Source organism: Aedes albopictus, chromosome 1 (genome assembly GCF_035046485.1).
Source record: "Aedes albopictus strain Foshan chromosome 1, AalbF5, whole genome shotgun sequence".
Classification (NCBI taxonomy): Eukaryota; Metazoa; Arthropoda; class Insecta; order Diptera; family Culicidae; genus Aedes; species Aedes albopictus.
This window is the reverse complement of record NC_085136.1, coordinates 167,692,693-167,713,269: the sequence shown is the minus strand read 5'-3', so window position 1 is coordinate 167,713,269 and position 20,577 is coordinate 167,692,693. Positions and strand designations below refer to the sequence as shown.

The 20,577-nt window shown below is 45.6% G+C and overlaps 1 protein-coding gene across 1 annotated transcript in view; it reads left to right on the top strand.

Annotated features, from left to right (window-relative positions):
- The window catches only part of LOC109412170 (dynein axonemal intermediate chain 3), a 23,342-nt gene extending 3,160 nt beyond the window's left edge, over nt 1–20,182 (top strand). The window contains exons 2-4 of the mRNA XM_019685827.3: nt 16,847–18,557; nt 18,622–18,797; nt 18,938–20,182. Coding sequence (XP_019541372.3) covers nt 16,847–18,557; nt 18,622–18,797; nt 18,938–19,831 — 2,781 coding nt within the window. The 3' untranslated portion in view covers nt 19,832–20,182. The remainder of the gene's footprint in view (nt 1–16,846; nt 18,558–18,621; nt 18,798–18,937) is intronic.
- Nucleotides 20,183–20,577: the final 395 nt, after the last annotated feature.

Below are 20,577 nucleotides of genomic sequence, written 5' to 3'. Positions count from 1 at the left end.
TCTTTATCTTTATCTTTATCTTTATCTTTATCTTTATCTTTATTCTCAAGTAAAATTGCTAATGTTATGTGCACAAACACCGCGAGTCTCAAGCTCATTGAGTTTACATATGAGATTTGTGCGTATGGATACTCTGATTTCGACTATGACCCCGAACTATTACCCCGAATATTTTTTTTTTCATTTTTTCTACAGTCGAACTTCCATGAGTCGATGTTCCTTGACTCGATATCGACTCATGGAGGTAAATTTTTCCATACTGAAAAATAATTTCTGGGTTACTATGATGGTCCCCCCAAATAGCTTCTCAAAGGATTTTTGCTCCACTGCTCGATATTTCCTTGAGTCGATGGTCCCTTCAATATCGACTCATGGAGGTTTTACTGTATTTGCTTAAATGGAGAAAACCAATACCGCGTTAGTCTTGGAATGAACTAGCTTGGTTAATAAAATTTTATTCTGCCTTTTAGAGAACCGTAAGGGTCCCATTAGACATGACAAATATTTGGTCAAACAAGTCCAACAAATGACCAACACAACGTGAATCATGGCAACCTCGGATGAATGTCGGGCTACACACTAAACGCTTTCAGCAATATTTTGCTGAATTTTTCCGAGCTGAAGGGTCCAGCAAACTTTTTTGCTGAACTTTCAGCAAAGTTTGCTGAATTTCAGCAAAACGTTACTGGTGATCAGCAGAGTTTACTGAACAAATCAGCAAAATTTTGCTGAATTTCAGTAAAATTTTTGCTGAAGCCTTCAGCTCGGCAAAATTCAGCAAAATTTTGCTGAAACCCTCAATCGGTTTTTGGTGTGTACAACGGCAAATATTTGTCATAATGACAAACAGTCGAATGGTCCCTTAACACTAGAAAATAAAAGCTATTTTATGTGAGAATGTCTTAGTATATCAAGCTCCTGGGATGCTTTGTAAAATTCTCTGACTTGTACCTATAATCAAAATTCAAAATAACAATCAATAGCAAAAAAAAAAGAAAAAAAAATCTATAGCCGAAAAAAAAATAATGAACCAAAGTTGTTCTTTGTAGATTTAAGAAATAAATATATCTGTCATTAGTTCTCTAAGTGTTCTAAGCGACTTTTGGAGAGCGTACGAGAAGCGAATGGTAGCATCTACACGGTGAACAAGGGCATGATGAGAATCGTTGCGGAAGGATTTACCAAACTGCAGCCCACCTGCAAACCCGATGCGGTCGAAGTGTGGAATGCCGAGCTGATTCCGGAATTGGCAGTAAAACTACTAACAGTAGGTAATATTGTTGATCAAGGCCACACTGCTACTTTTAGGAAGACTGAATGCGAAGTGGTCAATCCTAGCGGCAAAGCCATCGCTACTGGATGGATGTTGTTCGAATGACCAGATCAAGCTCAAAAAACGGACTTGTAATGGGTGTCAGACAACGCGGACGGTGGAGGCTGCAAAGTTTGTGCCGTCGGGGAGCAAGCGAGATTACCATTCGACCACGCGGATACGCGGGCCAAGGATGAACTCGAGCTGGTCCTCTTGGATATATGCGGGTCGATGGAACAACCGTCATTGGGTGGAACCCGTTACTGTGTGGTATTATCAGACAATGATCATATCTCAGTGTATTTAGGGTCTTGTCCCTCAATAAAGCCTGTATCCATAATAATCGGGACACAGAAATACAGCTGTAACTCTGCAATAGATACATTAAAATTGCTCAAATTTGGCCTAAAATATCTTAAGATGTGTTAATTTCACCTACAAAATTTCATGTGGATCGGTGCAGTACTTTTTTTGTAGCAATAAAAGAATAGAATCTGCGCCATTGAATTTTGTACAGCCCCTAGTTTTGCTTGTCAATGCTGTAACTTTTGAATTTGGCAAAGAAAATGGTTGAAATTTTAAACACAAACCTCTCAATCTACATTCGTTACACAGGCAAAATTTCAAAAAAATCGACGCACTATCAACAATTTCATAATCAAAACATGTATTTGGACTGAACGCGATTTTAGCTCCTCAGACAGCAATTAGTCAGCACCCTCTATTGTTTCAATTGTATTGTTGAAGGTACTATACCAATAAATCATCAAATTTTACAGGCATAATATACACATAATCAACTACCATCTGTGAAAATTTCATGAAAGTTGGCAGAGAAATTTAAAAGGCAAACATCGCACATGAAAAACACAAAAAAATTTCAACCAAGCGTCTCTATAAGTATCATAACTGCTAACGAAATTTCATAATTATCATCGCAGCTTTGAACTGTAGCGTAAAAGAACCAAAAGCTGGACATGCTCAGGACGGAAAACGACTGGGAATTGTTACAAGTGTCAGTGTAACGTCCAGTATTGATGTGATTTGTCGCGTGTAGTATTCGTTGAATTTTGTTTAAAAAAAAAAGAAAACGTTTGTAGTTAGGTTAAGTGTAACTTCCCAAAAATCCCACGAACGCAGCCATCACTGCACTGCCCTATACAAGGACGACGGTAGTTCTGCTAGCCACCACCATTCTGCACAGGACTGCACGAATGGGCGGCCATGGGGGTGGCGAAACAGGCGGCCATGAGAGGCGAACTGGGTGGCCATCATGAGGATACACGACGGGTCAATGGCCAAAGGTTCGGGGTCAACGAGCTTGAATCCAATAGATGATTACTGATTAGCCTGGTGATCTTTAGAGCGAATAGTCGAAGTTTTCAAAAGTTAATAGAAGGAAATAGTTATTTGGAGTTGAGTAAAAGTTGAAGGTAGTTATCCAAAGTTAAGGAGCAGAAAAGAAGGAGCGTGAAGGAATACTGGATTTCCAGGTAAACTACTGCCATAAACCCCGAACCTAGCCCATCCGTACAGTGCCTAACCCGCCATTGCGATTCTCCTATTGTGCCCACAGGACCTCGCGGTTTTTATTTTAAACCCGAACTTTTTTTAGGGGCTTTTTAGGGGCAGCTTTTTAGGGGCAGCAGGGACGGATGTCCTGGGGCCTGACGCACCCCCCCGCTTGCGAGTCAGCCGCGTAGTTGCCGGCTAAGAATAGGACTACTAACCCCAATTCAAGGTGTCAAGCGACCCGTGCCGAGGAATGAGTGATCGAGGGGGTGAAAAAGATGCTCGATCTTTAACGGAGCCTGTGGGGCACCTGGGCACCCCCCTCAGTAAGCTGTCCCTTACCGCGTTAATGCAGAGCTCTGGCGTGGTGGACATTATTTCTCGTGCGACTCGTGGGAATCAAATATGAGTAAACAAATTTCTAAAACAAGTGCAACAGGTAGTAGTGGTGCGATCAACCCCTTCGCAAGAAGCGGGTTGATGCGGTCTCCAACAAGGAGAAGCGAGGAGTCAGGTGCTGGAAGCTGCTTACGTAGCTCAAGCGTGGGAGCTCCTGTCCACTCCACGGCAAGCCAGCCGGCGGAGGTTATGGACGGAGCATGGTTGCTGAGGGCCATCAGCCAAGTAGCAGGAAAAGGACGGCCCGCATTGGAGGTAGCTGAGCAGCAGCTTGGCAAAATTATTGACTTCGCGACAACTAAGTCGAATATAAGTAAGGACCTGAAAACGGCCTTGCTTCGGCTTAGAGCGTCAGTCGATGAGGCCAAGCAGGAGCACGCGGTCGCGTTGCTGGCTGCGGCAGCGGCGGAACCCGCAAAGGAGAAAGCGTCTAAGCTTACGCAAACGGAGGCCTTCTCTTTCGCGGGTAGTCCGAAGAGTGTGGATGCGAATGCTCGTGACAAACGTGTCAAGCATTCGCAGAAGCGGGCGAGGCAGCCGTCAGGTGAGGAGCTGTCTGGCGGCGCCCGCAAGGCCAGGCGTATAATAACCCCGAAAGCCGGTGGTTATGCCGGAAAGTCGGACCCCAGCCAGGGTTCCCGGAAAACTGGGAAGGGTGGGCCTGAAAAGGCCGGCCCGTCCCGGATTGATGGGAACAAGGGGTTGCGACCAATGGTGGGCCCTCAGCAGCCACAGAGCAGGGCGGTCCAAGGAGAAGACCCTCCTTGGACAAAGGTAGAGCGGAAGAAGAAGAAGAAGGTGAATCCGCAGGTAGAAGTGAAGGACGCCAAGCCAAGGCGTAGGAAGGCAGGTGCCAGGCGTGAGAAAGGCGACGCTATCGTCATCAAGACGGAACAGTCCAAGTACTCGGACGTCTTGAAGACGATGCGAAGCGACGCCAAGCTTGAGGGTCTTGGAGCCGACGTACGCAGTATTAGACGTACTCGTACGGGCGAAATGATCCTGGAGCTGAAGCGCCAGAAGGAGCACAAGGGCGCCGCCTACAAAAGGCTGGCAGAAGAGGTCCTTGGCGAAGGTGTGCAGGTGAGGGCTCTGACACATGAGGCGACTCTGAAGGTCAAAGACATTGACGAGATCACCGAAGTGGAGGAGCTCGTCACGGCACTGCGGCAACAGTGCGATGTGCAGGTGGCCGCCGCAGCCGTCAAGCTACGGAGAGGGCCAGCAGGGACACAGATAGCTTTGGTTCAGCTACCTGTGGCGGATGTTAAAAAGTCCGTTAAAGTAGGGAGTATTAAGGTGGGCTGGTGTGTATGTCACCTGACATTCCCAAGAAACAATTTTTGCTTTAAGAAATGTTTCTCAAAGCAACGTTATTAAGCTGCAAGTCGTATTATATTTGAATAATTTTGAAATAAAACTGTTCTTCAACTCTTGTTCGCCCAAAAATGAGAATCTATTCAACATCAACTGTTATATAAGCACGATTGAATGAATGTTTATCCAATGATCGTTCATAGGTTGTGAAACTCTTGTTCAACGTTAGAACCATCAGCAATTTACACAAACATCATAAACTTTTCTTCAACGTTTATTAAACAATGTTGTATGACGCCATTTGTTTAATCATTTAAGAATGGTTTTAGAAACCATTATTGTGCATTAGCGGCATAGTGCATAATAACAAGCTTTCTTCGATATTTATTCCACCATAATACAATCAAAACATGCTGGGGCCGTGACACAACTCACGAAATTTATTTCTATTAATAGATATGGTTTAACAATTGCTACAAAAACGATTCTTAAACGTTTCTTCAATATTATTGTAACAATAAAATAGCAAAAATGATTTAACTTTCTACATTTCTGCATTTGTATTGAATCTGGAATATTTCTCTCTGATTATGTACCCCCAACATCTTTATTTTATTACATTTTATGAGACAAATCACATCAATGGAAAGACTCGAACTCTGGACCTTTGGGTTCACACTCGCCTGCATCCGCTCTGCTTCAATCCGAATTACATGAATCGGCAAATTTCAGCAGTATATAAATATTCAATCCCTGAGTCGAATACATATGCTGCTTAAACATTGCTTAACTATTTTATTCAACTAATTATAAACATAAACATTGAAGCTGATCAATGATGGAATAATTGTAACCGCAACGTTTAATCATAAGGCATGCATGCTAATTATTTTGCTAGTCCGTCAGTAATTCACGGTGTTGTGTTGTGAGATTGGTATCTCTTCGAACTTTTGATTAATTTGAACGCCTAAACAAGTGAACTATGTTTCATTTTCACCGCTTCTGTTCTGTGTCGGGAGAAGAATGTGTAACGCTAGTGTATATCTCCAAGCAGCTATAAAATATGAACATAAGGAAGCTGAGCCCGGTTTGACCGGTGCCACCAAAGTGGGTACCAATACCAAACAGAGGAGCCGCCCAGGATCCACCTCAGCCGCATTTTCTGGTGTTTTTGTTGCTGATTTTGCAGTTGTTGGAGCGGGTAGTGTAAAAGGTGAGTTAGAATATTAAATATTTTGTGAAAAGTGAATATTTTGAGCTGCTGCAAGAAGTTTGTTTGATCTTCAAGTTTGTAGCCGCGGATGCTTTTCTTAGGCTCCTAATCAGCAATCGTGTTTATAAAAAGGGGCAGGGCGAACAACGATAATTAAGTGATACAGTACCAATGCTTATCAACGTTACTTGAATAAAAGTGTAACATTTGTATTGAAGAAACATGGTAGCAACTTGTTGTTAAGCTATATCAGTGTGCTTGAATAAAATGATCAAGCAAAAGTTGTTAAACTTTAAATAAGCTACTTGTTCGATTGATGATCATATGTGGAATAACGGCATCTAATACGTCAGAAGCAGCTTGTATTCTATCTTTATTAGAGCACTATTAGACAGATGATGTGAACACCTAAGCAACTGTGTTTCAACTTTTGTACCATTGGTTATTCAATGACCAGAAATATGTTTAATAAACGTGCAGTTTTCACTGCATGAAACATTTAGTTGCCATTTTGTTCAACATTTACTCTTGTACAACTGTCGGCGCCTTTGTAGCACATTTAATGAACTGGCATGTTTATTAATGATTTTGAATTGTTACTTGGGATTCCACGAGCCACCTGAGGTTTGCTTCAGGTGTCTGGAACCAGGACACAAGTCGTGGGACTGCAAAGGCCCCGACAGGCGCAAACTGTGTAGGCGATGCGGCGCTGAAGGTCATAAGGCCCAAAGCTGCACGAGTCCGCCCATCTGCATGATCTGTACCGGGAAAACCTCGAAAAACAGACATGCGATGGGTGGTCCAGGGTGCCCGGCCTTTAAGAAAGCCGCAGTGAGCAACAAATCACAGTGCAGGTAACGCAGCTGAATCTGAACCACTGTGATGCGGCTCAGCAACTGCTTTGTCAGGCGGTTTCTGAGTGGGAGACGGATATCGCCATCATTTCGGACCCATACCGAGTACCCGCCGGCAACGGCAACTGGGCCTCGGATGGGACCAGGAAAATGGCGGCGATATGGACGACGGGTAAATACCCCGTGCAGGAGTTGGTGTCTACTACCTATGAGGGCTTCGTGGTCGCCAAAGTAAACGGGGTCTTCTTCTGTAGCTGTTATGCGCCTCCGCGGTGGCTGATCGAGCGGTTCACGCAAATGCTGGACCGCTTAACGACCGTGCTAACAGGGCGAAGGCCGGTGGTAATAGCGGGTGACTTTAATGCCTGGGCTGTGGAATGGGGAAGCCGTTTCACGAACCAGCGGGGTCAGATCCTGCTAGAAACACTGGCCTTCTTAGATGTCGACTTGGCTAACGTCGGTACCAAGAGTACCTATAGTCGAAACGGAGCGGAGTCAATTATTGACGTGACCTTTTGTAGTCCTGGCCTAACAAGTAGTTCGAACTGGAGAGTAGATGATGGCTACACTCACAGCGACCACCTGGCGGTTCGCTACAGTATCGACTACAACAACAGCAGACAGCGGATAGAAGAAGAGGCGGCTAGGCCAAGGCCAAGCCCTCGTAGGTGGAAGACATCATACTTCGACGAAGAGGTATTTAGGGAAGCGCTCCGCCGTGAGCGAAACTTACTCGGTTTAGACGGCGACGAGCTGGTAGCGGTGCTCTCACGTGCGTGTGATGCGACCATGCCTAGGAGAGTCCACCCTAGAAATGGGAGGCCACCGGCTTACTGGTGGACCGACGCGATTGCGGACCTGCGCCGCGCCTGCCTACGGGCTAGGCGGCGGATGCAGCGAGCACGATCAGAGGAAGAGCGAAACGAACGGCGGGTGGTGTTCGCCGCTGCAAAAGCCGCGCTCAAGACCGAGATAAGAGCAAGCAAAAAGGCCTGCTTTGAGGGTCTCTGTCAGAGTGCCAATACGAACCCGTGGGGTGATGCCTACAGGATCGTTATGGCCAAGATGAGAGGTGTGATGGCTCCTACAGAGCAATCTCCAGAGATGTTGGAGGGGATCATTGGAGGACTTTTTCCGCGTCATGATCCTAGTCCTTGGCCTCCTTTCGTAGGACAGCCGGGGACTGGGGCTGGCGATGAGGAAAGGGTCACCGATGTGGAACTTGCGGGGATAGCTAAGTCCCTTAGCGTAGGTAAGGCCCCAGGTCCGGACGGAGTTCCGAACCTGGCCTTAAAAGTAGCTATTGCAGAAGCTCCCGAGATGTTCAGGTCTGCTATGCAGAAATGCCTGGACGAGGGAGTTTTCCCAGAAGCTTGGAAGAGGCAGAGCCTGGTACTATTGCCAAAGGCGGGGAAACCACCCGGAGACCCGTCGGCATATAGACCAATATGCTTGATTGACACGGCGGGGAAGGTGCTCGAAAAGATCATCCTCAATAGAATGTTGAAGTTCACTGAGGGCGTAAATGGTCTCTCGAGCAACCAGTATGGCTTCCGGAAGGGGAGGTCCACCGTAGACGCTATCTTGTCGGTTACAAAAACCGCCGAGAAAGCACTCGAGCCTAAGAGGAGGGGAATTCGCTTCTGCGGGGTAGTGACTCTGGATGTAAGGAATGCATTTAATAGCGCCAGTTGGGCTGCTATTGCCGATGCGCTCTTGCGTCTGGGGATACCGGAGTACTTGTACAAGATTCTCGGAAGCTACTTCCAGAATCGCGTACTAGTATACGACACGGAGGTGGGTCGGAAGTGCTTTCACATAACCTCAGGAGTCCCGCAAGGTTCCATCCTGGGTCCGGTGTTATGGAATGTCATGTACGACGAGGTGTTGAGGTTAGAGTACCCAGTGGGAGTGGTGATTGTCGGATTTGCCGACGATATTACGCTCGAAGTCTACGGTGAAACGATCGAGGAGGTGAAGTTGACTACCGACCACTCGATCAAGGTTGTGGAGGCGTGGATGCGGTCCAGAAAACTGGAGCTGGCTCACCACAAGACAGAGGTGACGGTTGTTAACAACATGCAGTCGGCGCAGCAGACGGAGATCAGTGTAGGAGAATACACTATCCTGTCGAAGCGCTCTGTCAAGCACTTGGGCGTGATGATCGACGATAAGCTTACCTTCGGTAGCCACGTCGATTATGCCTGTAAAAGAGCCTCCACAGCTATTGCGGCACTGTCCCGGATGATGTCCAATAGCTCAGCGGTGTACGCCAGTAAGCGCAAGCTTCTGGCTAGTGTTGCTACGTCCATACTTAGGTATGGCGGCCCGGCGTGGGGTACCGCGCTAAGTACTGAATGCTACCGACGGAAGCTGGAAAGTACTTACAGGCTTATGTGTCTGAGGGTTGCAAGCGCGTACCGTACCGTGTCACACGACGCTCTCTGTGTCATTACTGGTATGGTGCCTATCAGCATTCTTATCAGTGAGGACATGGAGTGCTTCGAAATGCGCGGCACAAGAGGCATACGCAAAACTGTCAGGATGGCCTCTATGGTCAAATGGCAGCGCGCGTGGGACAGTTCCACCAAAAGGAAGGTGGACCCATAGGTTGATACCGAGGGTAGATAGTTGGATTAATAGGCGCCATGGGGAAGTTTCATTCCACCTGACACAGGTCCTTACAGGTTTAGAGGAAACGGCGGAACACGTGTTATTCGTGTGCCCGCGTTTTCGCACAATGCGTGACCGCATGCTTGCCACATGCGGGGAGGACACAACTCCGGACAACTTGGTCCAGAGAATGTGTAGGGATGAGATTAGCTGGAATGCCGTTTCAACGGCAATCACCCATATCGTCTGGGAGCTACAGAGGAGGTGGCGCGTGGACTCGGAGAATGGCTAGTCCAGATGCAGTACAAGAGGTGGTCCAGGGGTTCGAAGTCGGCTTCGTAGGTCATACCGGTGCCCTGCGGTCGAGATCGACCCTTACAGCGATTAAGTGGCCACGGAGAGGAAGTCCCGGTAGCGGTGCTGTCGTGGCGTCGGTCTACTAGGTTGGATCTGAGCCCGCGGTTGGAAAGGGGTCCCCGGCAAGGGTCGGGGTAGGTGAGACCCTGCTGTCTGCAACCTACGGGTGCATCTGATAGGGCCTGAAGGGTAGTGATACCCTTCCTTTGCGGGCAGGTCAGATCGGGTTGCACGTGGGCATCAGTTCTTGATGTCCGCTCAGCAGTAGGGCGCGGGCGGGGTTGACCCTGCCCGCCTTCCGAGGACAAAGGGAGTGGCGAGGACCACTCGGGAAACTGGCTAAGCGCCAGCATGCTATCGTGATGGACTCTCCAGAGCGAGTCATCGATGTTCGTTGCTGCTAGGCTACGGCAGCTAACCTTGAGGGTGCGATATGCACTAGCCTCTCTCTGAAGCAATACCTTCTTGGTGGTTCCGGAGAGACGTAGGGTTTGGCGACCATAGGAATGTGTTTTAGTGGGTCGAGGAGAGAGTAGTCCTGGCTTCTACCGGCATTGTAGAAGACGGCCTCATCCCCACACTACCCTAACCTTCCTGTTAGGGTGTCTGATGAGCAGATTTATCCCCCTATGGGTTAGAAAAAAAAAAAAAAAAAACCCGAACTTTGCGGTATCGTTAGGAGCCACACCGCAGCGTAGACCCTACCTGCTGATTAGAAGTGTGTCCGCATCAACCCTGTACCCGATACGACAATCAAGTGCGTCAACGAAACCCAGGCTTTTTCCCGTGGATCTACGGAACACTGAAGCCTCGAGTCCGTTACCACACTCGAGGGGCGCACGGGATAGGAGGAAGGTTCGCGAGAGGCTGCAGCCAAAGGAGAAGAAAGATGAAGGAGAAGAAATGCCCGTCCCCTGGCCCGGAAGGAGGAGTGAAGCCAGTGGACAGGCGAAAGGAGCGGAGCGAAGGCGTTGCAGTGCGCGGGATCAGGGAAATTGGAGGGGGGGATCGTCAGAGGATCCAGTGAGCAACCGTCCCATTCGCTGAAGTCATCCGTGTCGGTTAGGGACCGATAACTGCGACCGATCGAGTTTACCAACCATTTCTCTCGTTTGGCGTTGTTTTTTTCTTCCCCGGAACGTTATGTGTAAATAAACAACATATTTTCTCGTTGTCATGGTCACTAGATTGGCGGACTCAATCTTGCTTCGATGAAAATGGGCGGATCAAACTGACATTGAAAGCGTGGCGTCAGAATCGCCAGTATTGGGCGAACTTACTGGGGGAACGACTGGTGTCACAACAAATTCGCCAGTTTCGTATTGATTGTTGCCTGAACGGCGTGGAGAACGTAGGCACGGGAGCCCACGGCAACGGAAGAAACGACGACGCCAGTGCAGCGGAGGACGGAAATGAACCAACTCCCACGCTGAGGGAAGTTAAGGATGCCATTCACCAGCTCAAAACCAACAAAGCAGCTGGTAAGGATGGTATCGCAGCTGAACTCATCAAGATGGACCCAGAAAAGTTGGCCACCTGTCTGCATCGGCTGATAGTCAGGATCTGGGAAACCGAACAGCTACCGGAGGAGTGGAAGGAAGGGGTAATCTGCCCCATTCACAAGAAAGGCGACCATTTGGAATGTGAGAACTTCAGGGCGATCACTATTTTAAATGCTGCCTACAAAGTGCTATCCCAGATCATCTTCTGTCGTCTGTCACCTAAAACGAATGAGTTCGTGGGAAGTTATCTGGCTGGCTTCATCGACGGTCGGTCGACAACGGACCAGATCTTTACCGTACGTCAAATCCTCCAGAAATGCCGCGAATACCAGGTCCCATATAAAGTGTAGAATTAGCTCCTAAGTTAAAATACACATTAATACAAAAAAAAAAACAGGTCCCAACGCATCACCTGTTCATCGACTTCAAAGCGGCATACGACAGTATCGACCGCGCAGAGCTGTGGAGAATCATGGACGAAAACGGCTTTCCTGGGAAGCTGACTAGACTGATTAAAGCAACGATGGACGGTGTGCAAAACTGCGTAAGGGTTTCGAGTGAACTATCCAGTTCATACGAATCTCGCCGGGGACTGCGACAAGGTGACGGACTCTCATGCCTACTATTCAACGTCGCTCTGGAAGGTGTAATGCGACGAGCCGGGCTCAGCAACGATTTTCACAAAATCCGGTCAATTTGTGTGCTTTGCGGACGACATGGACATTATCGCTAGATCATTTGGAACCGTGGCAGATCTGTACACCCTCCTGAAACGCGAAGCAGCAAAGGTTGGACTGGTGGTGAATGCCTCAAAAACAAAGTACATGCTGGTAGGCGGAACCGAACACGACCGGATCAGTCTGGGTAGTAATGTTACGATAGACGGGGATACTTTCGAGGTGGTGGAGGAATTTGTCTACCTCGGATCCTTACTGACGGCTGATAACAACGTGAGCCATGAAATTCGGAGACGCATCATCAGCGGAAGTCGGGCCTACTACGGGCTCCAGAAGAAACTGCGGTCGAAAAAGATTCACCCACGCACCAAATGCACCATGTACAAAACGCTAATAAGACCGGTGATCCTCTACGGGCACGAAACATGGACCATGCTCGAGGAGGACCTACAAGCACTCGGAGTTTTCGAGCGACGCGTGCTAAGAACGATCTTCGGCGGTGTGCAGGAGAACGGTGTGTGGCGGAGAAGAATGAACCACGAGCTCGCTGCACTTTACGGCGAACCCAGCATCCAGAAAATGGCCAAAGCCGGAAGGATACGGTGGGCAGTGCAACTGATCCGGTTGGCACAAGAAGTCGTGGAGCGCAGAGAGCACGATGGGCGGATCAGGTGGAGCGTGACTTGGCGAGCATTGGACGCGACCGAGGATGGAGAGCGGCAGCCACAAACCGAGTATTGTGGCGTACTATTGTTGATTATGTCTTGTCTTAATGGTGTGGAACAAATAAATGTATGTATGTATGTATGTAGATTATAGCCGAACTTCTAACATTCTATGAAGAAAAATCCGAGGTACATGAAAGTTCGATAATAATCAAAATTTTGACACCGTGTGTCGTCCATTGTTGAGGGCGGACGCCAGAAAGCTAGAGGAAAGTGGTAGAAAAGTAGGACGTCAAGAGGCAGTAGGAATAAAAGTGCACGAGATCAAGAATACAGAAGGAGTTTATTTAGCCGATCTAAAAGTGTTTTTTTTTCGCGGATTGTCACGAGCGTCTTGCCGACCCTGAGGCTTGAAGACGGGGGTTTCATCCTTGCCGAGAGTAACACGGCTCTTGCTCAGTTACAGAATTCAAGAGCAGAAGCTTTCAAAACGTTTTAAAGCAGTTGGGAATTCATCACTGAACATCAGCTGAATACACTCCCAAACAAAACGGTCTTGCCGAACGTGTCAACCGGATGGCGCAGCGATGGGATGCGAGGAGGTTGATGCTCTGCGATAGGGGGTTCTGTCCCAAGGCAAGTATTCCAATGGTGTTGTTCCGTGTTCAGATATTGGAGCCGATTTTCAACAGCTTGAGCTGGACTATCTAACCACGCACCAGGAAGCACTATCTCGTGATGATGTGGAATGTTGGCAACAAGCGATGCAGGAGGAATACGACGCCCTCATCTCCAACGGTACCTCCAATGGTACCTCTACGGCATGAAGCAATCCAGCCACGTCTAGAATACGAAGCTAAACGCCGCGCTCCGAAAAATGGGACGGGAGAGTACCGTGTATGGGGCTGTCCATAAACCACGTGGTCATTTTATTGGGACTTTTTAACCCCCCCCCCCACGTGGTCGTTAGTCCATACAAAAATTTTTATTTGTCCATACAAAATGGTCATTGGCCGAACCCCCCCCCCCCTTATGACCACGTGGTTTATGGACAGCCCCTATGACCCCTGCGTACATTTACTAAAGTATTAGCGACGTCAAGGTGCTTTGTAAGCGCTGGAAGAAATAAATAAAGGCAAAGCTAAATCGAGAGTTTAAGAAGAAGGACATTGGATCCGCTAAGCATGCTTTAGAAATCAGGATCACGAAGACATATCTGATCATATCTGATGATCACATTAGCAGCTAGAATGCCAAAAAGTTCCTTAATATAAAGGCAAGAATGCTCAAAGGAGAACAATCATTGTTGAAAATATTTCCATCCACTTAGCGCACCGTTAATTACCCAGGTTGAGTCTTCAGATGGGCTTGTGGATACATCATTCGGGGTAATGAAAATCGGGCTAATATCCTAAAGCTGCATTTTTTCTAGCTGAAATTTTGCAGCCGTTGTACCGCGCTGTTATCCGCCCATCTACTAATCGTGTGCTTGCCAATCGTTTAAAGAAAAACACGTCGTCGGCATATACAAATAGGCCCAATGTGTGTGTCGTCAAACTTATGAAACGATCAATGAAAAAAAAAAATCCAAATAATCCATTGATAATTTTGAAATGGCTGGAACGATCCCTAGAGTGATATATAAAAAAATTGGAAACGATCAATAAAAAATTGAAAATGATCCAAATAAAATAAGAAAACGATCGATATAAAATAAGAAAACGATACATAAAATATGAAAAATGATTTTTTGTAAATTAGAGAACGATCCATAAAATATAGGAAATGGTCCACAAAATTTTTGAAACGATTCATGATTTTTTTTGAAATGATCCCATAAACCTACAGCGTAAATTTCACGGAAAAGTCGTCCATGGTTTAAAAGGATCCATATCATTATGGATCTCTTTTCTAATTTTATGAATCATTTAAAAGAATCATGGATCATTTCAAAACATTTATGTATTATTTCCTATATTTTATGGATCGTTCTCTAATTTACTAAGGCTCATTTTTCATATTTTATATATTGTTTACATATTTTGTATCGATCGTTTTCTTATTTTCAATGGATCATTTTCTATTTTTTTCATTAATCGTTTCCTATTTTTATGGACCATTCTAAGGATTGGTTCAACCATTTTATGGAGCAGTAAATGAAATTATGAAGAATTCCATAATCCATGCTAAATTTTACGAAAAGAAAGGACAATTCGACAATTTTTCATGGATCCAAAATTAAAAAAAAAAACACAGAACGTCAATTTCGTGGCTGTTTGTGTGACTAACATTTTGTTTGCCACGTCCTAACAGCGTTAGTAAGGGTACTAGAAGTGTCAAATCATTTTTTTCGGCCAAAACAAAACATTTCCTACAACATGTGTATGTCAGAACAATGGGTAAATACATCTAAAGTATGAAATAAATTCAATTAATTTGTTGGCTTCAGCGCCATTAGCGATCAAATTTCTCATTCATCTATTGATCCAAATGACTACTTTATGGTTTTCTGATATGCTTCTATGAAATATTAGGGGGATTCACTAAACAGCGTGAGCCGCAGATTAAATATTAACCTGATTAACGTCGCGTCGGTCTAATAAAATCCTAACCGCTTAACGGAGCCTGTGGAGTACTAGGGCGCCCTCCACAGTATTCTGCTCTTACTGCACTAACCGGAGCAATGGTGCAGTTGACCTTGTGTTTCTCCTAGATAAGTAAAGTATGTTTATTAGCTTTAATTATAACCTATATGGCTCTTCGCATTATGCGTTCTTCACAGTGTCCTCTGTGTATCTTCGTCTCTGGCGTTCTTCATCTTCTTTTTCTTCTTCTTCTTTATGGCTCGAAGTCTCTACTGGGACTTGGCCTGCCTTGCTTCAACTTAGTGTTCTTTGAGCACTTCCATAGTTGAAGGACTTTCTTTGCCTGCCATTTCATGAATTTGTATATTGTGAGGCAAGTACAATGATACACTATGCCCAAGGGGTCGAGAAAATTTTCCCGACTGGAACGGGAATCGAACCCGCCGTCTCTGGATTGGCGATCCATAGCCTTAACTACTAGGCTAACTGGAGACCCTTATTCAAGGCTGGAGGCGTTCTTCAATCGATAACGAATTGGTTTTTATCGCTGCTCTTTTTTCCTGTGTTATGATTGTAAGAGTTTGATCGTGCCTAGTTTGGGTAGTGGCTATGGTTATGACAGCTCAGATCAATCTTGACCTTGAGCATAAAAGAACAGCTTTTGTCCAAGAACCTTTACTTTCATAGAAGGGATTTCTATGTAGATGTAATGCTTTAATTAACACCTATGTGGTTCCGCATTTTGCGTTTGACCCGATGTTTGCTACTTTCAGTAAAATTGAAATGGCAATCTCGCGTGTCATGCCTCGAGCCCCAAAATGTTTTGATAAAACTGCTTGTTTGCAGCCTTGCTATTCTCAATTCTTGGTGAGATTATATTGTCATCGTATGAAGATCATACCTATCAATTTGACCTCTTTTTTCTGAAATGATTAGAACACTTTGTCGAGCATCACACCCGCGATGTTTTTATGGCAAACATGCATCGCCTCTCCATGGGAACCAACATGCTTACCAAAATGGAAAGTCCACTATGATTTGTTTACACAATGTTGTTTACGATATCGGAAAAGTATTCATTCAAAAACAATTTTGTTTGGGTGTTTTCTTGGATTTCCAGGATACTTTTGTACACTTACCTTTCGATTCCATATTGGAAGCCGCATTGATTGTCCTATTTATCTTTCAATCATTTCCAATTGGATTTACCAAATGCTCAAAAACCAACATCTCTTCTCGGCATAATGTCAAGCAGCGATTAGGAAATTGAGTATTTTCCGGGAGTCTTGCCATCACTTTTGAGGAATCTCGTGGCAGATTAAGATAAATCAATGTGGTTTTCCTACTTATGATTTTGTCCATCACAAGCCTCAACGGGCTACTCCATTTGTATATCTTAGATGAGAATCCAGCTGTGGAACTTTGAATCATTGATATGTAACTACCCAGTTTTTACGCAACTGCGTTTCCAAGTACTCGATAAACACTTGATCAAGTGAAACTGACCTAAGAAACCTGAATCTTCAGGATGTTCTGTTGTTCTGATCCCGTTGTGGCAAGTAGCTATAGGCTTACTTTACGCTTTATGCGTTTTTACAGTGCCCTTTCAGGGCGCTGTTTGAACCCGTTGTGGTACGCTTATACGATTATGTCGACCTTATTCCCTTACCTTCCCTTTCCCTATCCCATCCCATCATTATTTCTCCCTTCCCTCTCCCTCAGGTAAATCATGAATAGGCTCGTATTTATGGCGATGGCACAAATTTCCCAAATAGAGGAGAACGTGCCTCTGGAGCCGACCTACTGATACTCCTACATGATGTTTGATATTCCATTACAGGTACAATGCTTCATCCCAATCAAGCGCTTGAATGTGGTCAACTTGGAAACGCAAAGCATTTTCCCTGTCAAAAGATGCAGCTACGTGTTCAGTCACCGTATGGTGGAAGATATTCGGGATGGTTATGTAGAGCTTGTCCCCGGTAAGGACAAATTCGATAACATCCACAGGAAGCTGGTCGACTCCGCCATTCAAACTGGCCCACCGAAAATTCACCAATACCAACAAACGGATCCCACATTTCCGACTAATGCATGGTCTCAGTACTTGTACGAAATCAGTCAGGAAGAAACGGAAGCCGCCAATAAATCTGCCATAGCAGGAGTAGATAATGATCAGACTCCCAAACCCAATAGCTACGCACAGGAGCTGCTGAACACCCTGGAGTTCAATCAGGTCGACATGTACAAAAATGATTATCCCTTTATATCGAAGCGGAAGGTTCACAAATATCAGACTCCTGTCGTTGATGAATGCCTTAGCTTCGTCGATAGGGCCAAGTGTGAGAATCGCTACGTTTCTGCCATGGATTGGCATCCAAAGTACTCAGGGATTTTCGTTGCAGCGTACAATTTCAACACATCATGCACGGTAGTGGATGTTGACGATCGAGAAGCGAATTCGGTAGATCCCGTCAACCGCATTGTCTTTGACAAATGTCCAGTTCTGATGTGGAGCTTCGACGAGACCTTAACCCAGAAGCTGGAACTGAGATCCAGTCGAGAGGTGACCTCACTATCCTTCTGCCCTTACGACGGGAACTTACTTTTAGCTGGTTTGGCATCTGGTCAAATACTTATTTGGGACTTGAAGGGAGAATTGGAAAGAGTGGAACGGGTCGAGAATATATCTCCAAAACAGCAAATGTATCGTCAGGAAATCAGGAAACTCATGGGCTGGTCCAAAGTGGATGAGGTTGATCAAACCGTTGAGCCTGTTGCTATCAGCGCTATGGATAAATCGCCAAGGAAACCGATAACGGTTATCAAATGGTTGCCTCGTAATTACTATTGTGCTACAACAGGACAGATCCGGGTTCATGCTGACAGGCTGCATCGTTTCATTTTGACCACCTCTATTGATGGTTCGGTATGTTTCTGGGATCTCGATTTTACCGTTCCTGCTTTAAAGAAGGCACCTCCTACTTCCAAAACGGTTGCAGATGGAGAAGCGTCTCCCTATCAGTCACTGGACAACGTGTTCTATCCGATATTTAGGATCAAGTGTGACACACCTATTACATCCATCTCTATCGACGAAGCTTTGTACGAGTTCCGACCGATAGATAATGATTACAAGAAAGCCGATATTACCACCAGGATTGAACATAAGGCTCATCCGATATCGATGGAGTATCGTATGAAAATGGTGATTGGGAGCCTGTTGGGAGATGTCATCAAAGGCCAATGGGAAGGGCATGACTTCGACCAGGGAGCGGCCACAAATGAGGAAACTATGAAACAGAAGGACAAATTTGCAGCAATTCACGACGGACCTGTACTAGTGGTGGAGAGGAACCCGTTTTGTTCGGATATATTTTTGTCTATCGGCGGAAATATACTGGCTCTGTGGAGTGAGGGTTGTCTCAGCTCGCCAATATTTTGGAGGCGACGTAATACCAGGCTAACTACCGGTCGATGGAGTTTGGATCGAGCATGTGTGTTCTTCATTGCCAACGCTAATGGCGATCTGGAAGTTTGGGACACGAATGGTGAGTTGATCGTAATATTTGGCGTTGGAAAACCAATTGAAAAGGTTTTTATTGCACATTTCAGTGAGAATCGATACTCCTAGCCTAGTTGTGAGCCTGGGTGGAAATATATTAACGTATCTCTCGCAACACAAGCTATCAGCAGCCAAGAAGTTCCTGGCCGTGGCAGACTACAATAGCAATATTCGAATAATGACCATTCCGAGTAGCTTTTCCGAGCCCATTCCATTCGAAGTGGAGGTAAGTTGACCTTATTTCTGTTTCAAGTTAGATCCATTCTATCTTAAGTATCTAAAGGGTGACTTTCATAAGACAATCCAATAATTGGATTGTTTGAAATGTGATCAGTTCTGACAAGAAAATCTTAATTGTCATTGCAGAAATTTGAAAAATTCATCCAGTACGAACTAACTCGCAAGAAATCACAAGATGACTGGATACAGTCGTACTATGAAGCACACAGAGAAATCATCGAAGCGCAGGTCAAGGCAAAGCGTGAAGCGAAGGAGCTAGCCGAACGTATGGAAGTGGAACAGAAAGAGCACAATGAATACATGAAGCGGCAAGCGGTCGAGGAAGCCAAGAAGAAAGCCATGAGGGACGCCGAGAAACGGGTTGATTTGGCTAAGCGGCTGGACGTGAAGTGGAGACAGAAGAGCTATAAGCGATTGTTGCACAGTATGATGGAGAGAAGAAATATAAGCCCTGATCAATTGGCCAAACAGATGAAACCGGAAAAGGAGAGGCGGAGGTATAATGAAGAGAAGCGCACAGCAATTGCAGAGGATCTGGCTAGAGTTGAAGAAGATTACAAGGAAGTTAAGGCACAACTGATACCAGTAGAAAAGGTCGTTGTGACCCGAGCAGAGCAGTTGAAAGGTCGTATGGTCAAATTTCGGGAAGAAATGCTCGACTATCATCGCGTTGAGGAGGAAGCAAGGGAGGTCCTTGAACATTTTCAGCTGCCACCGATTGCAGACTTTTCTGAAGTGCTCATCAAAGGCCGCCAGCGGAGGGAAGTGATTAATCGCGAATTGGGAGCAAACATCGAACACTTGGAGAGCTACGAACGGAAAAAGATACAGCGCCGTTTGGTTGCTAATGAGGCACGTGGTGACACAGATAGCAATGCCAGCGCGACCAGTCCAGACGCTTTGCTGCGCGCACGGTCAGTCACCTTCATCGACGATATTCCGGAGGAACTGCGCCGGCAAATGTCGCAAGAGCAAGAACTAGAATCGGCTCGAAAAAACACACCGGTTAACGACGAATAGAAAAACGGTTTGCAACACGCAGACCGAATATCCAATTGCTTACCTTTTGTCATTTGTAGTACAATGTGAACTCTGCAAAATGTGACTGGTCCGTTGGTTGTCGGCCGGTCGTTTCTTTTCCTGATGACCGACAAAACCAAATTGGGAATTCGGAACACGCTGCAAGTCCAGTTTTTTTTTGTTAATGCTAAGCAAACGAGTGGGTTGGATTGATTGGACCTTTTTTGATCGTTTATCGCGTGGCACAATTTCACGATACCTTTTGACTTTGATTTGGCGTTATATAAATAGATACATACGTGTGTAAGCAGCACTGCTCTATGATACTACCTTGAAGATAAAAATATGTAATAAATGATATCATATGCGTAATTCTTAGTGTGTGGTTTTCTTCTATGAGTATCCCCTTGGCAATATATGTCAACTGGATTGTTTGAGGATACCCAGGTTATTGCATAATCTGAATCATCAATAACGATGAATCGAAATCTAAAATTTCATCATTTTTGATGCTTTGAAACTTGTTTTTCAAGGCATTTAAATTCTTTTTTTTTCTCCCCTATTGGGGAAATTTAGCCACTGCGTCCAATAAGCTGAACTTTTGAGGCATAAATTGAAATTTTAGCATGTATGAGTATGAGATGTTTTTCTTATTAGGGGTGTGTATGGCAAGCACAAAGATACTCCATGCCCAAAGAAGCCAAAAAAAAAACTTTACGAAAAGTGTCTGTAACCGAGCGAGAATC